General features: G+C 34.1%; 1 protein-coding gene across 1 annotated transcript; it reads right to left on the bottom strand.

Moving 5' to 3' along the window:
* Positions 1 to 6,757: 6,757 nt before the first annotated feature.
* LOC130743535 (uncharacterized) lies at positions 6,758 to 17,619 on the bottom strand. Its single transcript, XM_057595782.1, has 17 exons — positions 17,497 to 17,619; positions 17,118 to 17,255; positions 15,919 to 16,083; positions 14,675 to 14,882; positions 14,516 to 14,597; positions 14,138 to 14,246; positions 13,630 to 13,725; positions 13,541 to 13,564; positions 13,274 to 13,509; positions 10,116 to 10,272; positions 9,642 to 9,779; positions 8,779 to 8,943; positions 8,156 to 8,363; positions 7,993 to 8,077; positions 7,626 to 7,734; positions 7,119 to 7,221; positions 6,758 to 6,986 (listed from the first exon to the last, which is right to left on the bottom strand). The coding sequence occupies exons 1-17, from the start codon at positions 17,617 to 17,619 to the stop codon at positions 6,802 to 6,804; spliced, it is 2,331 nt and encodes a 776-aa protein (XP_057451765.1). The 3' UTR covers positions 6,758 to 6,801.
* Between the last annotated feature and the right edge of the window lie 1,715 nt (positions 17,620 to 19,334).

Raw genomic sequence — 19,334 nt, 5'->3', positions numbered from 1 at the left:
TATATTCAATAACTGTTGGGCCCATTCAATAACCTGATCCATTCTCAACGGGAAAAAAAAATTGATCAACGAAAAAAAAAATTGAAATGGGTGACTCGCCGGTCTGATCAAAATCCAGCCAAGTCACCGAGTTAATCAACGTTCCAACCGAGTGGCATGCATAACCGATCAAATGTGAGGCTCGGACCGGTCAGGTCACCGAGTCCCGGTCCAACCAGTCGGTAAGGCCAGCTCCAGCGTGAAAAAGCAGGCCCAGTATATTCAATAATTGTTGGGCCCATTCAATAACCTGGTCCATTCTGAACGAAATAAAAAAAATTGATCAACGAAAAAAAAATTGAAATGGGCGACTCGCCGGTCTGACCAAAATCCAGCCGAGTCACCGAGTTAATCAACGTTCCAACCGAGTGGCATGCATAACCGATCAGATGTGAGGCTCGGACCGGTCAGGTCACCGAGTCCCGGTCCAACCGGTCGGTTTGGCCGGTCCGAGCCGAGTCTTAAAACACTGATATAACTTATTAATAATCAATTAGTTTTTTTTTGTTAAATCGGAAAGATAAATTGTACCCATCAGGAATTGATCCATGGACCTCCCCCTACCCAACTCATATGTCCCAGTATTAATATTTTCTGATGCATCGAAAAATTAGTTGAAAGAGTATTCATAACAATGATAATTCATTAATTTCAGTTGAAAATTTCAAAATACAATTAATGATACAATCTTTTTTATGCATAGATAACCAATATAAAATGTACAATAAATATAAGTTATTTTTTTTGGTACATCAGAAAGATAAGTTATTCAATATAATAGATAATAAATATAAATTATTAAATATAATAAGTATTTATTAATTGATATGATATATATAAATTATTAAATATAACAAGTATGCACAATTAATTGATATATAATTGACTAAAAATTGTCAATGAAAAGTTGTCATGAGGAAGCATTATTTGTGAGTACAGTTCATAATTTTTTATGTCATTTAATAATATTTGTATCTAGGTCACCTGAAGATGACAGAAATAGATTATCTTCTTTTATGCCTAGATAATTAATGCAAAATATACAATAAATATAATTTATTAAATTTAATATTGCCTCTGTTCCAATTTAACTGTACAGAGAGATGATAAACACATATTAAGAAGTGCAATTAATTTTGTTGATTTTCAGGAAAATATTATTTGTTTTCCTATTTCACCCTTTGGAATGTATTCTTATCTTTCCTCATTTATTGTTCTTGCAAAGACATTTCTTGGAAAAACATCATTTAATGCTTTATTAAAATTATAAGTGAACAGATATATATGAACAGATTTTTTTTCTTCAAAGTGGACAGTTAATACGGAACGGAGGTAGTATATACAGGGTCCCTCCGTTCCTTTTTTAAGTTTCGTTTTAGAAGAAATTTTTTGTTCCTATTTAACTGTCTTTTTGATGTTTTAAGGTCTATTTTGTCAATTATACCCTTACTAGTAAGTGGAAATTAAATTCTCATTACATCAATTCAAAATCTTGTCTAGTAAGTGGAAATTAAATTCCAATTAAAGTACCAAAAAGAGCTTTCAAAATTACATTGAAAAAGGTGTTAACATTAAAGATTGGAATGAGGTTATAAGTTTTTATTGCTACTAGGGAGGAAAAATGATAAATAGTTTAATGATATGAGAGATAGTGAAACAAAAAATTAATTATCCATTATTTTGGTTGGTAAACTTTATAACTTCATGATTAGGATGTGAGAGGGTAGAATGGGAAAAAAACTCCAATAACTCACTATCTTGGTTGGAGAGCTTTTTGCTAGAATGACACTTAAAAAGGAACGGAGGGAGTAATAAATATAATCAGTATGTGTCTTGGTTTGACACACCGAGTTGTCGTCACCCAGAGCTGCCACAATTGCCAAAAAGAACGACCTGGAACTCTTGACTCAGAACGCGACCGGTTAGTGTTGAGCTAAATAAAGGAGATGATTTAAACCATGTGGGATGATCCACACTGGGCTAAAGAGCAAACCATAAATGAGTTGGACACCAACCTTTCACCCAAAACCTTAAGGAGCCTGGTCTCAAAGTTATCTTTATCTTCCAATGTGAGACTTACTCACCTTTGATATCACAATAATATCTCCCTCAAGTGCGAGTCGTCCATCTCAAACGAAAGCAGAAATCTCCAAATACTTGCACCGTCATTGGGCTGGTCAACGAGACTTGTCGCTTGTTCACAACATTGTCAGGAAGACTTTAGACACAAGGAGCCGGTCACCATGGTCAAACAATCATCGGACTGATATCACTACAACGCCAAAAAAAAGAGATGATTTAAACTTCGGGGGATCATCCACATTGGGCAAAAGAGCAAATCACAAGTGAGTTGGACACCACATATTTCACCATAAACCTTAAGACATTAGGTGTATGAGTCATCTCACTTATAAACCATTCAATATTATCCTTGATATCACACTTATATTTCTATTTATTATTTTTCACTGAAGGTATTTTATTCATGGCTTAATTGCACATTTGCTCCCTCATCTTTCACCATTGTGCGAAGTCTCTCCCCCATGTTTAAAATGAGCAGATTCCCTCCCTCATGTTTCAATTTGTGCTACCGTTAACTTTCCATCCAATTGCTAACAGGATTGCTATTTTCACTTCCTCCTTTTACTAAACACACCCCTCAATTAGAAATATACAAATAAAGGAAATAAGTTAAAAACAAAAAATAAAATTAAAAACAAAAAAAAAACTCCTTCATCTCTCTCCATTAAACAGCACGAACCCAGCAACCCTCCACCACAACATAACCACTACCACTCCATTCTTCTTCTTCTTCTCTCATCCAACCACCATGAAATCGAATTTGAATCTCACCATAAATCCCACTGTCACTCAAAAAAACCCAGGCAACCATAAAGTCCACTGTCACTGAGTCTCCCTCTTTGTAGAAATAAAAATCCCTAATCTCCAATATACATCAACAACAACAACAAACATGGAAACAACCCAAAATCCAGAATGATTAATAAGTCTAGCATCAACCATAATCTTCATCTTCATCCTAAACCATTAAAAACCTCTTCCCCTTACCCACAAACTATTTGGCAGCAAAAACCACCGAACCAACAGAGCCCTTGCTGAAAAGGTGCGACCTTTGGGTTTGTTTCTCGCCCAGATCTGGTGGTGCGGTAATGGGGGTGGCCTACGTGAGTACGCTGGTCATCTGCTCTTCGCTGCCGGCCAGCATTTCCTTCCCAAGGTGCGACCTTTTCCTCTTGTTGCGGATCTGGGTTTGGTTAAAGATGCGAGATGGATGTTGAAGATGGTTTTCTGGAAGATTGCCATGGAGGTTTCAGGAAATCCAGATTTATGATGATGAAGAGATTTGAGATTGAGAGGTGAAGGTGGAATGAGAGAGGAAGAACCACGGTGGTGTGGTGAGGTGGGTTGAAGGAAAGAGGGAGGGGTGGTTTTTGGGTGGTGATCTGTTCAGAGGTCTTGTTCTTCATTTTTGCTGTATTTGGTTTTATTTGGTAAATGGGTTCTTTTATTTTTTTGAAATTAAATGGGTTCTTATTTTTTATGATTTTGGTTTTGAGGCTTCATTTTGCTTGTTTGATTTCTGAATCAAGATGGTCAGAATAAAGAACAAGAAGGAAGAGATTGTTGAGGATTGTGTTTTTTGTCAATGTGCGTTCTACTTGTGTATGAGATTAAATTTTGGGTAAAAAAAAATCTATTGGGTTTTTTTGTTGTATATCATGAAGAAGAAGATGAAGATCATGAGGGAAGAGATGAAGATGATAGATTTCTCTGTTTTGAGTTTTTTATTAATTTTTTTTTCCAGAAATCATGTAGGTGGTGGAGATAGTAATAAAGGAGGTGAAAGTAGTAATCTCCGTTAACTTTCAAACGGCTAACTAACGGAAGGGGTGAATCTTCACATTTTAATACATGAGGGAGAGAATCTACTCCTTTTAAACATGGGGGAGGGACTTTGCACAATGGTGAAAGATGAGGGAGCAAAAGTGCAATTAAGCCTTTATTCATCAACCTTTTGACAAGGCTTAATTGCACTTTTCGTCCCTGATCTATATCCTTTGTGCAATTTTGGTCCCATTTGTTTAAAAGGAGCAATTTTGGTACACTAAAGATTAATTTGTGGCAATTGAGTCCTTCCCGTCAATTCTTCATCAAATTACTAACGCTGTTAGCTGACCTGGACATATTAAGTGATGTGGAATTGCTATTTGCACCACAAAGGAAAAATTAAAAAAAAAACAAACTTTTCATCTATTTCATCGTCATCTTCATCAGCTAATCCCTACTCTCACCTGTTCCTCATGGTCATCTTCATCATTTCCATCCCCACCATCCCCATCATCTTACCACCACCACCATTCTCTTTGAAACCCCACTTCTTGTTCTTCTTCATAACCATTGGTTACTACCCATAAATCAACAAGCAAAACACATAAATAGAAAAACGAATCCCTCCCATTCCCTATCCATCAAAACCCAACCTGCATCATTAAACCCAGCTGCATCCATCAAAAATCACAGATCCAACACAGTCTGGGTTGATTAAACAAGAAAAACACCACTTCTAGAACACTAAAACTACAATTTTTTGATAGAAATCGAATGATAAAGATAACAATATGCCAATTTTTTGGATCGATTCATAAATGTAAAAGGCTTGTGTTTGAGGGTTTTGATAAGGGAGGAAGGCAGTAGAGGAAACCCAGTTGAGAAAGTAGATAAAAGAACCAAGCTTCAATCTTGATGAAGGTAGATCAAAGAACCAAACTTCAACCTTGAGAAAACCCAGTTGAAGGTGTCGCAGATAGTAGAAATCACGAATTCCAGCGGCGACGGAGATGGATTGTGGTGTTTGGGACGATTTGGGGTTTGGGGTTTCTGGAAAGAGTTGCAATTTTGGGTTTCTGGAAATATTATGGGTTTTGGAAATTTAAGGTTTCTATGTGGGTTGAAAGAAGAATAAGGTGAAGGTGGGAAGGAGGGATCGATGCTGATGAATGAAAATATGGATGGTTCTGATTCATCTCCTTCCATGGCAGATTTGGATGTTGGGTTGGTGGGGAAGTGTTTTCGGTGGGGTTGAAAAGGGAGTGATGAGTGGGAAGAAGAAGAAGAAGAGAGTGTGGCGATGAGATGATTGAGTGGAGGTGGTGCGCTGGAGGAAGAAGAAGAAGAAGAAGAGAAGAAGGGGTGGTGGTGATGTCGAGAGATGAAGGAGGGTTGAAGAACTGCCGATTGTAATTTCCTTTTTTTTTTAATTTCCACCTTTCTTTCATAAAAAATATTCCACCTTTCTTTTAATTACGTGGAGGCTTATTTTGAATCCTAGTGGCAGTAGTGTCAGTGACACATCATTAATGAATGCCACATATGCCAATTTAGACGGAAAATTAACGGAAGGACCCAATTGTCACATCCTAATTTTTAGTGTACCAAAATTGCTCGTTTAAATAAAGGGGGCCAAAATTGCACAAGGGGTATAGATCAGGGACGAAAAGTGCAATTAAGCCTAATAATTACTTAACATTTGTATTTCAATATATAGGAGGGTAGGAGAAGGGGGTATACGAAATTTTGGGAAGAGAGGTGGATGAAGGGAGCGGTGAGCCTGCAACTAAAATACAAGATCTCACTTCAGCACCAATTTTCAATTCTGCAAATGGGAAGTTGGGAGGATGGATCGTGGAATTGGAAATTCCTTTGGAGGAGGAAGCTGTACGATTGGGAGAACGCCATGCTCGATGATCTTAAGTTGGACATTCATCGTACGAATGGACATAGAATCCTATCGGGTGCTTAGGGAAGAACACAAACTGGAACATCAGCTAATTCCCAACCACGGTGGTAATTAACCTTCCAACTCTGTTTTGAGTGCTTTGTGTGCTCTGTTTCCCCTGAAGGCGTTGAAGGCTTCTATTTTTCTGGTTTTGGATGGTGTCCTAGGACTGTTCCTCTTTGTTTAGGACAGAGGCTCGTTATGAGCTTTCCCTGGGAATTCAGTTTTGCTAGGTGTTCTTAGTTTATATGTTCCTTGTTTTGTTTCTCTTGGTCTCTTTTTTCAATCTTTTGTACATGGGCATAGCATCCCTATATATATATGCTACTTTGGCTTTAAATAAAAACATTTGTATTCCAAAATTTTAATTTAATTTTTTGATCCGTAGTGAGTGTTACCAAGATAGGTTAGTATCATTGTAATTAACTAAGTGGGTTGGTGTAGTGGTTCAATACTTCATCATTTAAGCAAGTAGTTGGGATTCGAATCTCAACTCTTGCGAATAGAGATAACTCCTTGGTCAGCCCCCTAACGCTTAGTGCTTTGACTGTGAGGCGAGAGATTAGTCTCACGGCTGTCGATTGTGAGGATAGCTTGCTAAAACACAAAAAGAAAAATTTATCCTTGTAATTAATCACATAAGTTCGTGTTATGTTTTAGAGTGTAAAAATGAACAATTCTGTTTCTATAAAATTTTGATTGTCATGTACAAATAGATTGAGGACATTTTCCATTTGCCTTTTTATGCATCTGATTTGTACACTTACGAGTTCAATTTTTAAAATCATCTGATTTGTAAACTCGTTATATATATGGAAGGATCTATTACGAGTCCTGGAACTGAATTTAGCAGGTTATTTTTATGAGACAAAAAGTCCTTTAATTGCACTAAAACTTTATTAATAAGACACTCTTGATTTTACTACATAGCTTTTAATTTGGTATTTGGTAACCTATAGAGTAATTCACCTCAACAAACAAGGGACACTTGGAACAGAAGATGTAACTCTTCCATGGGCATTTTGGCAAGAAGCAGAAGTTTTCTTTCCTGGTACAGAAGACACAATATTAATTTGATCCAACACAAGATTGAAACAACCCGGTGGGGAGCAATGTAAGTTTATAGCTATGTCATCCGAAGAAGTTCCACGAATTCCACGAAATGTCACATCACTCACTTGTACTGATGAATCATCCTAAAAATTCAAAATAAGAAAAATATAATTATGAAAATGATCATAAAAATCAATTGAAATAAGTAAATCATGAATTTGGAGTCAAATGGATACCTCTTGAGCATAATATTGGTCAATTATTATTGGGTCGCCAGCCTTTGTAAGTGTTATTTTTTCGAAAGTTATTTTTCTTGCATAACCTGAACCACCCTGCAAAAAAGTTACAATATAAAAAATTCAGAAGTGAGAGATAATATTGGAATATAATTTTTTTAACAGAAAATTTTAATTTTATTCATATTCAAAGAATCTTGACAACTTAATTCTATCGAGTAATATAATATAATATAAAGATAATAAGACCCATTCTTCTAAATAGAAAGAGTATGAAATAGAGATTCAAAAAACACTAAAAGTCTAAAACTATGAAATATCTTGTATACACTGATAATAACTTTTTTTATTTTTGCATAAAACATATCAAGAAATTAAAATGCGTAACAAAATGCATGTATTAAAATTTTTAAAATCAAGAAATTATTAAAAAAATCAAAGAATATTATGTTACAGAAGTGTGAAAAATTCCATTTCCTATCCATATTTTTGTTACTTACCGAAACTGTCTTGATTCTTGCTGCATTTTGAGTCCCCGTGAAACTACAGTCATATACATAAACCTCTTCAACAGTCTCATGGGCACCACTTTTTCCAAGGCTTCCAACGCTGAATAATTCATACATTTTAATTAGATGAGATTTTTAGAGATAGGGATAAAAATTATAAGAAAAACTAATGATTGAATCAAGAAATTAAGTTCAATTAAATCCATAATAAACTATTAATTAAATATATCAATATAATGATCAACACAAAAATGATCAAGCCTAATTCACCTCAATTAGGCTTGCATAATAAACTACTAATTAACTTTTTAATTTACTATCAACACAAAAATGATCATAAGATACAATTATATGTAACCTTATCCCATGGCCTGGTCCACAAGCAACCCGAGTAGCATTGATGAAAGAGGTACTGCGACCATTAATGGCAATACAATCATCACCTGTTAATTAAAAAGTTAACGCATGATAAAATTGCACATTATAGTAATTGTATTTGATAAGATGAAAATTTGGGTTACCAGTTGCTATGTTGGAATCTTGTATCATGATATGTCTGGAATCAGAAATATCAAATCCATCGGTGTTAGGGCTATTAGCAGGAGCTTGAATGTTAATATGAGAGAATCTCGCACCATTGCAACCATCTACGTTTATGTGACTTCCAGGACTATTAGCCAGGTGCAGGTTACTCACAGTAAGACCATTGCAAGAATAAAAACTCAATGACTGCATCACCCAAATAAATAAGTTAGTTTATTCCTATTTTTTTATTCATTATTCAAATTTTTGTTTGGGTCTTTGTGGGCTATATTAATTTCAGGCAATGGTGTTGGGCTGGTTTTTGTTGTTAGCATAGAAAATGTGGCCCAAGAAATTGTCAAATTCGGATTTTGGGTGTTAGATGGTGGTGGGTACGTATGTATGTGATCATTCGTGCTCAAATTGAGAGTTTCTTCTCAAGTCTTACCTTTAATAAAATCTCTTTTGCTTTTGAAAAAATAAATGAAGGAAATTTAACTAACTTATAAACATAAGGAATTTCACAACTAAAATGTTGTTTAGGTAGCTTAATATATATAGTATAATTTGTAAATAATCAAACAAATTAACTATCGAAAAAATAAAGGATGCGATATCATACCGTAGGCCGTGAACAAGTTTTGCATCTTTCCCACCAAGAAGAACCTAGACCATCAATTTTTCCTCCGCCATTAATTGTGAGATGGTTTACAGAGTGAATTGAAATCCATTTTGACTTATCAGCCCCCCATGCATCAAAAGAAGGTGCAACAATGTTCCCTTGAAGCTGCAAGGTTAGGGGGAAAACACAAGAGAGTTCATTTATCGTGTTTATTTAGTGTTCAGAAATTTGGATAGACATGCATTTATTAATTCCATGTCATTTCAGTTTTTATTTAATATTTCATTTATTCTTATTTATAACTTAAATTTATAAGTTTTCCATGTTCCATAATTAATTCCTTTAAGTCATCCCTGAATATTTATGGAACATTAAATATTTTTTTCTAAATTTATCCTTATATTTAATGCTTCACATTTTATCATTTACCTTCTCTGTTTCTTTACATTTGTCACTTTAAGAATTTGGTACAAGTATTAAGTAATAATAATAAGCCTTTTTTTTTAAATTATTATCTATCTTCCTAATATACCATATATATATATATATATTTAATTTTACCCCTCAAGTTTTCTATCATTATTAAGAATTATTTTAAGTTAAGATTGCAATTAGTAAAACATAATGAATAATCTCTTGAAATTTAGAAAGAAAAATTTTCTTAATATTGTGACAGATAAAGAAGAAACTGAGGGAGTGACACTCAGTAGTAAAAAATATGTCGAGCTTTCCAATAGAGCATAATTTAGAAAAGTTCACATAATTTATATAAACTTTAGACTAACTACTCTTAACTAAGTTCATATATGACTACCAAAAACCAATTGAAAGAAGCTCAATCACAAGTTGGATATTAGTTATACCTGAATGTTAATACTTGAGCTCTTGCAAGGACCCGTTAGTGTAGTTATGCTCGTTACCAAGAATGTTTTTCCTCCTGGTATAACTAGAGTTCCTACCTCTGCAGACTCACATGCTACTTTCCATGCACTCAAAAATGCCTGACACATGAAAATCAAAATGGAGAGATCTTATAAAATCTGCTATTAAATAGAAATGATAAACTCTGGGTTTTTATTTTCAATTTTTTGTAATTAATTTTAATTATAAAATTCTAAATTTCCTGGATTCAAATTTTGTATGGAAAATAGTTAAAAGTAAAAAGTTCCATTGTTTTCATTATTTTAGGTGTGAAAATTTGTAAAAAGGAAACAAAAGAAAAACAATGGAATGTTTTTTTTTCAATTAAACCAAAAATAAAGATGATTGAAAAAGAATTAACACGTCCAAAGATTCTCATAAAGGAAAAAATTAGGAAGGAAAAAGAAAGCACATACATGTGAATCGTCAGATTTTCCATCGCCCTTAGCACCATAGTGCATCACATTATAAATAGTGTTTTGGCATAGACAGGATGAAACAAAACCAAGAATAAAAACACCAATGATTAGCCTCTGCATCTTTAAGAGAAGAATTTTTTTTCTTTCTGAATGCCTTTTGTAAAAAATTGTTATAATTTGTGAAAGACTTAGAAGTTTAAATAGAAAATTGCTTACACTCACTAATAATTAAAATTTAAGATATTTTTGCAACAACAAAAAATTCCCAAATTGATAATTACGTCATAATTTTTTTGAAATCCTACGTCATATTTTCGAAATCAATTGCGACATTGATTACTAATCAATGTTTCAGTTACTTCCAATTCAATTTTCAGAAAATACATTAAATGCATATACTGAAAACAACTCTACTCCCTCCATTTCAAATATAAATTTCAAATATAAGTTGTTTTAGGTTGTGCACATTGTTTAATAAATATTTTGATTGAAATACCCCTATTTAAAGTTGTGTTATACTCCCTCTGTTCCTATATATAAGTCACAAATAACTAATTCTCTTAGATTAAGAAAAGTAATTAGTAGTAATATATTTGTAAATAAAATGATTTACTTTCCTAGATTACCCTTATTTACTTTCATATGATTTTCTCTCTCCAAGTTAATACTTCTAAATTTATCATCTCTTTCATATTAAATATGAGGGTGAATTTGGAAAAAAATTATTTAATGCTTCCTAGATATTAGAAAGTGACTTATATTTTGTAACAATTTTTTTTCAAAAAAAGTGACTTATAATAGGGAACGGAGGGAGTATTAGAGAGAGAGAAATATTGTTATTGGTTAAGTGGATAGTGAGAGTTGTGATAGGTGCAAAATTGAAGGTGGTAATTAAGATATAGTATAATATTTTTACCTCTACTTCTATATTTGTGTTGGTTTTTTTTTTTTTGTGAATGGTAGTCCGGGTGAGGAGTTTTGCAATGGCTGGAGGGGTTAGACAAGGAGACCCTATAGCACCATTCTTGTTTCTAATTGTGGCAGAGTGACTGAATGGACTTGTTCGGAAGGAGGTAGAGTTGAGAAAACTTGTGGGGATTAACTTAGGCTCATCAGAGGCGACTGAGATAATTGTTTTAATTTGCAATATGCGAATCACACACTACTTATGGGGGAAGCATCCCTACAGAATGTTCTTACAGCACAATGCATCTTACGGTGTTTTGAGATGGCTTTAGGTCTCAAGGTTAACTTCCTTAATAGTTGTTGTGTGGGCCTATGTGTATTGGATCTTGAAATTCGAATGTTTGCATCAACTCTGAATTGCAAGATCTCAAAGCTACCCTTCTTACACCTTGGCATCCCAATCGGAGGAAACTCTCAGCGATTAGATATGTGGCAACCTATGCTGGCGAAGATGAGGAGGAAGTTCTCTACATGGAAGCATAAAATGCTATTAGTGGGAGGGAAACTATGCCTCATAAATAGTGTTCTTACTGCAATTCCTCAATCTCTTCTTCCTCCCATTATTCTGTGCCCCTAAAGGGGTGTTGAGAGAAGCAAAGAGGATCATGCGGATTTCCTATGGGGGGCTCCGAGACGGACCCGAAGATAGCTTGGGTTAAATGGGATCAAATCTGCAAACCTCAGGAGGCGGGTGGCCTAGGAATTAAGGACTGTGAACAGTTTAACAGAGTCCTTCTAGGTAAGTGGAGGTGGAAACTCGTGGCGGAAGGCAATGACATTTGTAGCAGGATTATTTGGGCACGGTACGACAATAGGGAGACTCAATAACACAGCCCGAGATTTTATTTGGTGGTGAGACATCTACAAACTTTGTTTTAACTCAAATATTGGGATATGTTGGTTTGATGAAGGATTGCGGCAAAAAGTGGGGAGCGGTAACTCGATCCAATTTTTGAAAGATAAATAGTGTAGGGATTTCCCTTTAAATATAAGTTTTCGGAAGCTCTTTCATCTCTCTACTCAGAAAAATAAGTCAATTTTAGAGATAGGTGAGTGGAGGAATGATGGATGGTCTTGGTGCTTTAGGTGGAGAAGGAACTTGAGTTGCGAGAAAGGAAATTAGTAGAGGACCTCTACAATTTTGTGAGCAATGTATCTTTGATACTTGGAGCTCCGGACTTGCATGTGTTTATGGATAGAAAAGATGGAGGGCTCCTACTCGGTACAATCGGCATATAAGTTGATTCAGGCTCCACCCCTAGGACTTCTAGATCCTATTTTTTGCCTTGTTTGGATACATGTTGCACCTTTAAATTTATGTGTGTTCGTTTAGAAAGCGATATTGAAGCGGCTGCCAACCCGAGCAAACCTACTGAAGAGAAAGGTGATCAATTCTACTGCAGAGGCTTGCTGCCCTTGTGTTTGTAGGGTGAGAAACAACCGATCATACTCTAATCTCTTGTTCAGTTGCAACCATTGTTTGGGAAAACTGCTACCGTTGGATTGGGATGACCACGCTGATGCCGAGGGGATGTAGGGAACATCTAAAACAACACTTTAACCTCTCCGTGAATGCAAAGTAGAATGTGGCCTACCGAGTGATTTGGTTTGCCATGGCTTGGTCGATTTAAATTGCACAAATCAGAGCGTGCCATTAGTTGATGGCCGGGTAGGATGAAGGGCTTTCATTGCTCGACCTACGAATGGTTGACTCATCCGGTTATGTGCATTAGAGCGAGCTGCTAGAGGGATTGCGTATTTGTGGTATGTTAAGGATTCCTTTTTCATCTGAGTTCCCTACCGAGACTGTTTGAATTGTTGTTCTCTCGTTCCCTTCTATTTACCCTATGATTCTATCTTACTGCCTTGTTTTCTTGTAATTATTGTTTCCCCACTCTGTTTTTTTTCTCTGCTTTTGTAAGTTTGCAAACTTTCGTTTATCATGGGTGACACCCCTTATGCCTTTTAATTTAAATATTTGGCCTATAAAAAATACAAGATCAATTATTAAGCTCGTAATATGCAAGGATATATTAAGGTACATACCATGTACGTTTAATTTCATGAGACAAATTATTCACATTACCTTCCCTTGAACGCAAGAAAAAAAAAATTATTGCATTGAAAATCTATTCAGTGATAATTTGACTACATAGATTTTAATATTTTAGGGTAACATCACAATTCACCTCAATAAGCAATGGATACTTGGAGTAGAAGATCTAACCGCTCCATGGGCATTTTTGCAAGAAGCAAAAGCCCTCTTTCCTGGGATAGAAGAGACAATGTTGATATTATCGAACACAAGATTGAAACAACCCGGTGGGGAGCAATTTAAGTTAATAGCCATAACATCTATAGAGGTTCCATGGACTCCACGATATGTCACATCACTCACTTGCACTGTTGAACCCGAAGAATACCCCTAAATATTTGCCCAAATTCAAAACAAAAACATAATTGAAATGAGGACCATAGATCTTAAAAACAAGTTGAAATTAAAAGGTATATATTATATAATATGAATTTGAAATTAAATGAGTACCGCTAGAGAATAGTACTGGTCTATAATTATTGGGTTTCCGGTCCTTGTAAGTGTTATTTTCTCAAAAGTTATCCTCCTCGCATAACCTGATCCACCCTGCAATTATTACCTCTTCATCATTGTGCTAAACTAGTATTTTGTCTTCTACACATATAAATTTATATGATGGATTATATGATAGATAATTCAGTGTATGAAAAGCAATTCCTAAAACATGTAATTGTAAAAGAATTTATCTCCATGCATTTGTATAATCCATTTCGTACTACGTACAATGAATAATAAAAAAAAGGAGATAAAAGAAGATCAAAATACACTAAACACATTCTTTAATTTGAAAGCGTAGTCAACACGATTTTTTTTCCAAAATTGATAAATTTATATTTAAACAAAACGTATTTAATTTTTAAAAATCTATTTATTATAAAAAATTATGTAAAGAGTATGTTGTTATATTATTTATAGAAGTGTCCAATTTCCATTTCCGACCCATATCTTAGTTACTTACTGGAACTGTCTTGATTCTTGCTGCATTTTGAGTCCCTGTGAAGCTGCAATCATATACATAAACCTCTTCTACTGTGTCATGAGCACCATGTTTGCCAAGGCTGCCAACGCTGATTAATTCAGACACGTTAATTAGATGATATTATTTAGAGATAAGAATAAAAAATAAATATCAACATTTGGGCCAATTTTATTCTATTTTGAAAAATAGCAGGACTTTATTTGAGCACTTAAAACTGTAGGGATCAAAATCACAAATTCCCGAAATGATAGGACTAAATATATAATCATGCTAAATATAAATATTTTCTATAACTAAACAAATCATAGATACAATTTATGTTTGAAGCAAAAAAAAAAAATTTACAATTTATGTAACCTTATCCCATGGCCTGGTCCACAAGCAACTCGAGTAGCATTGATGAAAGATGAACCACCATTAATCGCAATACAATCATCACCTGTTAATTAGAAATTCAAGGCATGATAAAATAGCAGATGTAATAATTGTATTTGATGAGATGAAATTTTGGTTTACCCGTTCCTATAGTGGAATCTTCTATCAAGATATTTCTGGAATTAGCAATGTCAAATCCATCAGTGTTGGGGCTGTTAGGAGGAGCATGGATACTTAAATGGGAGAATCTCGCACCAACGCAACCATCTACGGTTATATGACTTCCAGGACTATTGAAGAAGTGAAGGTAACTAACAATAAGGTCTTTGCATCCATGGAAACTTAAGGACTGCATCACCCATATAAAAAACAGTTAGTGTACCGCAGTGACGGATCCAGGACCCCGGGATTAGGGGTTCAAAATTTTTAAATAAACACATCGATAAAAATATAATTAAAAACAACTTTAATATGTTTATACATCAGAAAGTATACAAGTCATAGTTGATACAAATAAGTAAGTTTTTTATGCAAATAGGTGCAAAACTTAGTCTACTAGTATAATTTAAAATTTCCAGGGGGTTCAAAAAAAATTATATAAGCAAATAAGGGCAATTTTTTTTGTTCAGGGGGTTCAACTGAACCCCCTGAACTTAAGGTAGATCCGCCCTTGAGTGTACGTATGTAGTAATATTGGAAGTTTGGAACGAATGTAGTACATTTTTAACTTATAATTAAGGACGGAGGGAGTAAAAAAAATCATTCCTATCATTAAATTTTGTAACTCTTCATGCATCCACTATCCTCTCTTTTACTCCCTCCGTTCCCTATTATAAGTCATATTTTTTGAAAGAACTTTGTTACAAAATATAAGTCACTTTCTAATATCTAGGAAACATTAAATAATTTTTTCCAAGTTCACCCTCATATTTAATATGAAAGAGATGATAAACTTTAGAAGTATTAACTTGGAGAGAGAAAATCATAGGAAAGTAAATATGGGTAATGTAGGAAAGTAAATCATTTTTTTTACAAATTGATTACTAGTAACTACTTTTCTTAATCTAAGAGAATTAGTTATTTGTGACTTATATATAGGAACGGAGGGAGTACCATTTAAGTGGATAGAGTTTGTTGACTTTAACCTTGTTGACATAATGAAGTACAGGCCAGTGTCCTAGTTTATACGGCCGGAAATCATTCAGACTCAAACAATAACTATTAATGACTTCTACATAAATGAGTTAAGGGTCAAATCAAAGCCTATTAAACGAAAAACAGGTCTTCCTTTAGGTAGGTTGGTTTAGTATGGTCTGAAAATAATCAAATTAAATACTGAAATAAGTTAAAGGTTACAAAAAGAAAGAGTGAGTTATCATATATACCATAGGTCGATAACAATTTTTGCATCTCTCCCACCATGTATGACCCTGGCCATCAATTTTTCCTCCACCATAAAGTGTGAGACGGTTTACATATTGAATTGAAATCCATTTTGACTTGTCAGGCCCCCATGCATCAAAAGAAGGCGCAACAATGTTCCCTAGCAGCTGCAGGGCAAGAGGCAAAACACAAGAGATCATTTATTATGTTTATGTTGACTTTGATAGGTATTTATTGAGTGCATGTAACTACAGTTTTCATGTTCCTTATATTTCTGAAATTATGTTCCTTATATTTAATGCTTGGTATTTAATCGTCCAACACTGAATAATAAATTTGTTAAGCTTTTGAATAGAGGGTAATGTAGGAAATTTAGCATTACTTTGTTTTGTTTAGACCATGGAACAATTGCCGATAGTAGTAACTAATTTCATCATCACTAGTACTTGCACTAAACAGTAAATGGTTGAGCACGAAATGTGCTTCTTTTCCATGGGATGAGATTGAACCTTTGACCTTATGGTTTAAGAAACTAGATGAGAGATCACACTACAGCTCATGGTTTGGTTTTTTATTTTTATTTTTATAAATTTAAGACAAATAACTAATTTCCTTAATTCATATAAATAATTTAAAAGTGACTTATAAATAGGTATAAAACTAGTAGTTTCCTCTAAGTCAATAACTAATTACCATAATATTATCTCTTCATTTTTTTAATCAAAATATTCTTACTTTTAGTTATTTTATTTGCTCATTAACATGATTCAAATTAAATATGTTTTTTTAATGATGATTCAAATATGTTATTGTCTAAATTAATGAAGGATCCATGATTAATTTCATAAATTGAAATTTAATTTTGTTTTTTTCATCTATTAAAAATTCTATACTAACCAGGGTAACTTACAACAAGGGCAAATATTAGGAGTGTGGTCTTCTCCCTAGCTAGCTAATCATTATTTCCTGAGTTGAAGGTCATTTAAATCATGTATGACCAAATTAAGGTTTATCATCGAGTATCAAATATAATATTTTGTTAAAACTGTGTCAAATGTTATTAACATTTATTGAACACTATCAACATGTATTTTTATTTTTAGTGAAATAAAAAAATAAGTTTAATTTTAACAAAATAAAACCATATATGATCCCCAAAAATTATTCGATCAATTGCATGCATGTTGGATATTAGCTATACCTGAATGTGAATAATTGAGGTCTTGCAAGGACCTGATATTGTTGTCATGCTCGTTACCAAGAATGTTTTTCCTCCTGGTATAAATAGGGTTGCCATCCCTCCAGCTCTACACACTTGTTGCCATGCACTCAAGAATGCCTGCCATGAAAATCAAAATGGAAAGATCTTGTTAATTAGGATTGCTTAATTGGCAAAATAATTTATAAAATTTGCTATTAAATAGACATGATAAACTCTGATTTGTTTAATTAGTTTTCAATTTGTTTTCCGTTTTTAATTTTATTTGTTAATCTTCCTAGCTAGTTTCAACTTTCAAACATGTCTAAAGCTTATCCTCAAGTAAAAAAATTAGGAAGAAGAAACATATATAAACGCATACATGTGAATCATCAGATTTTCCATCTCCACGAGCTCCATAGCGCGTCACATCATGAATAATGTTTATGCATAGACAGGATGAAACAAAACCAAGAATCAAAAAGCCACAGATTAGCCTCTGCATATTTAACAAGCGAAAGAGGAAAACGAAATGTGTTTTTTTTTTTTCTGATTGTCTTTGGGTAGATGAGTACTTTGCAAAGGGATTTTTGGAGTTTAAATAGAAGATTGGATCACAATTAATGGTAGATATGTAATAAAAAAATGAAGAAAAAAAAAACACCTCCAAATTCTGTAAAACAATTTTTTTTTCATCGATCCATAATACATAATATATAACAAAATAAATATCATTGATGATATCTAATTAGGTGACACAATTTTGTATAGTATTTAATATTTTCTTCTTCTATTGTGTTTTTCATTCACTACAAAAAAATTGCCATATACCAACGGACACTTTTAGTGACAGACATGAAAAGCGTTGGTATAACCATTATATACCAACAGACAAATTACTAACCGTGGCTATAAGTATGACATACCTACAGATAGTTGTTACCGTAGCTATAGCTTATAGTGACGAAACTTAAACCATAGGTATAAACACCATATACTAACAAACATCTTAATTTGTCACTATAGGTTTTAGTGACAAAATATAGAAGTGTAGGTATAAGGTTGATATGCCTACGGACATATCGTAGACCGTGGGTATAGGTATCATATACCTTTGATTATTTGTTTCCGTTGCTAATGCTTTTTGTGACAAAAGCTCAACCGTGGGTAAAGACATGATATAGTGACGATTATTTGTTTCCGTTGCTAATGCTTTTTGATTGCGATTAATATTAATCGCAATCAAATATCCACATATTTAAAATTTTCTGACAATGCTCATCGGAAAAGAAGGTGGTTGACGACGACGACATGACTGTGATTGGATAACACCAGGACCTTCTTCGTCTCACTTCTAGGAGCACGTTCGTGGTGGTATTGAGTCCAAAAGCGACTCGGTTTGGAAGGAAAACTCAGTTGCAAGTCGTAGTTTCCACTTAAGTTTTTTTTCAAAAATTGTGTTGTTCATGAACCTCTGTTTTGTTCAAGTTTTCCTTCGACTTCTCTGGCCAAAACAAGCATGCAAGCTTCCAAAAACTTTTGAGACAAGAACCACATCGATTAACTAAGGGACGAGAGAGAACGAAGTGGACAAAGGTGAAGATGATGATGATGATCAGAAGTAGAGAGAATGGATTGGATGAGACCCCTCATCATAATAGGGATCCCGCGCACATATTATATTGTGGTTGGTTCGCACCGCCAAATGAGGTGAAAAGTGTAAGAAGCAACATAGCAAAAGAAGAGAGAAAATGAGATGGAAAAAGGAAGACATACATATATAAGAAGAATTTGTATCAGTAAGCTTATGAGAAAGATCAAATATGAAGCAGAGTGAAGAAGAGAAGATGAAGAGAAAGAAGTGAAAGAAACACTGTGCATATATTGAGGGGAGCACACCCAATTGATCACGAAGTATATCATCTGCATGAGTTCACAAATGTTGAAACAATTCATCAACATATGAAGCATGTAGCAAGAGGATATGGCTCTTTGAAACGAAGTTCCACTCACGTCATACAATGTTTTATTTAAGACCTCAAGGGAAAGAGCAAGAGTGAATAAAGAAAGAAGCAAGGCTGAATTGATATGGATACAACATCAATGCCTATGCTAGAAAAAAAAAACAAGAGTGAAAAGAAAAGGAAAAAGCGTAAAAGAAAAGATACATGTTTTAAGGCTTAGAGATAAAAGCAGTGAGTGACTATGATCATGTGTCTA

The sequence above is a fragment of the Lotus japonicus genome, chromosome 3 (assembly GCF_012489685.1).
Source record: "Lotus japonicus ecotype B-129 chromosome 3, LjGifu_v1.2".
NCBI classification, from domain to species: domain Eukaryota; kingdom Viridiplantae; phylum Streptophyta; class Magnoliopsida; order Fabales; family Fabaceae; genus Lotus; species Lotus japonicus.
The sequence above is the reverse complement of the archived record's forward strand: the minus strand, read 5'-3'. Positions and strand labels throughout refer to the sequence as shown.

What these genes read in the sequence shown, in the direction of transcription:
- LOC130743535 (XM_057595782.1), bottom strand. Translation starts at nt 17,619, where the DNA reads ATGCAGAGGCTAATCTGTGGCTTTTTGATTCTTGGTTTTGTTTCATCC. An exon ending in CAAGAATCAAGACAGTTCCA is followed by an intron (nt 13,726 to 14,137) that starts GTAAGTAACTAA and finishes TAATAATTGCAG; the next exon opens with GGTGGATCAGGTTATGCGAG. An exon ending in ATGGTCCTCATTTCAATTAT is followed by an intron (nt 13,510 to 13,540) that starts GTTTTTGTTTTG and finishes GCAAATATTTAG; the next exon opens with GGGTATTCTTCGGGTTCAAC.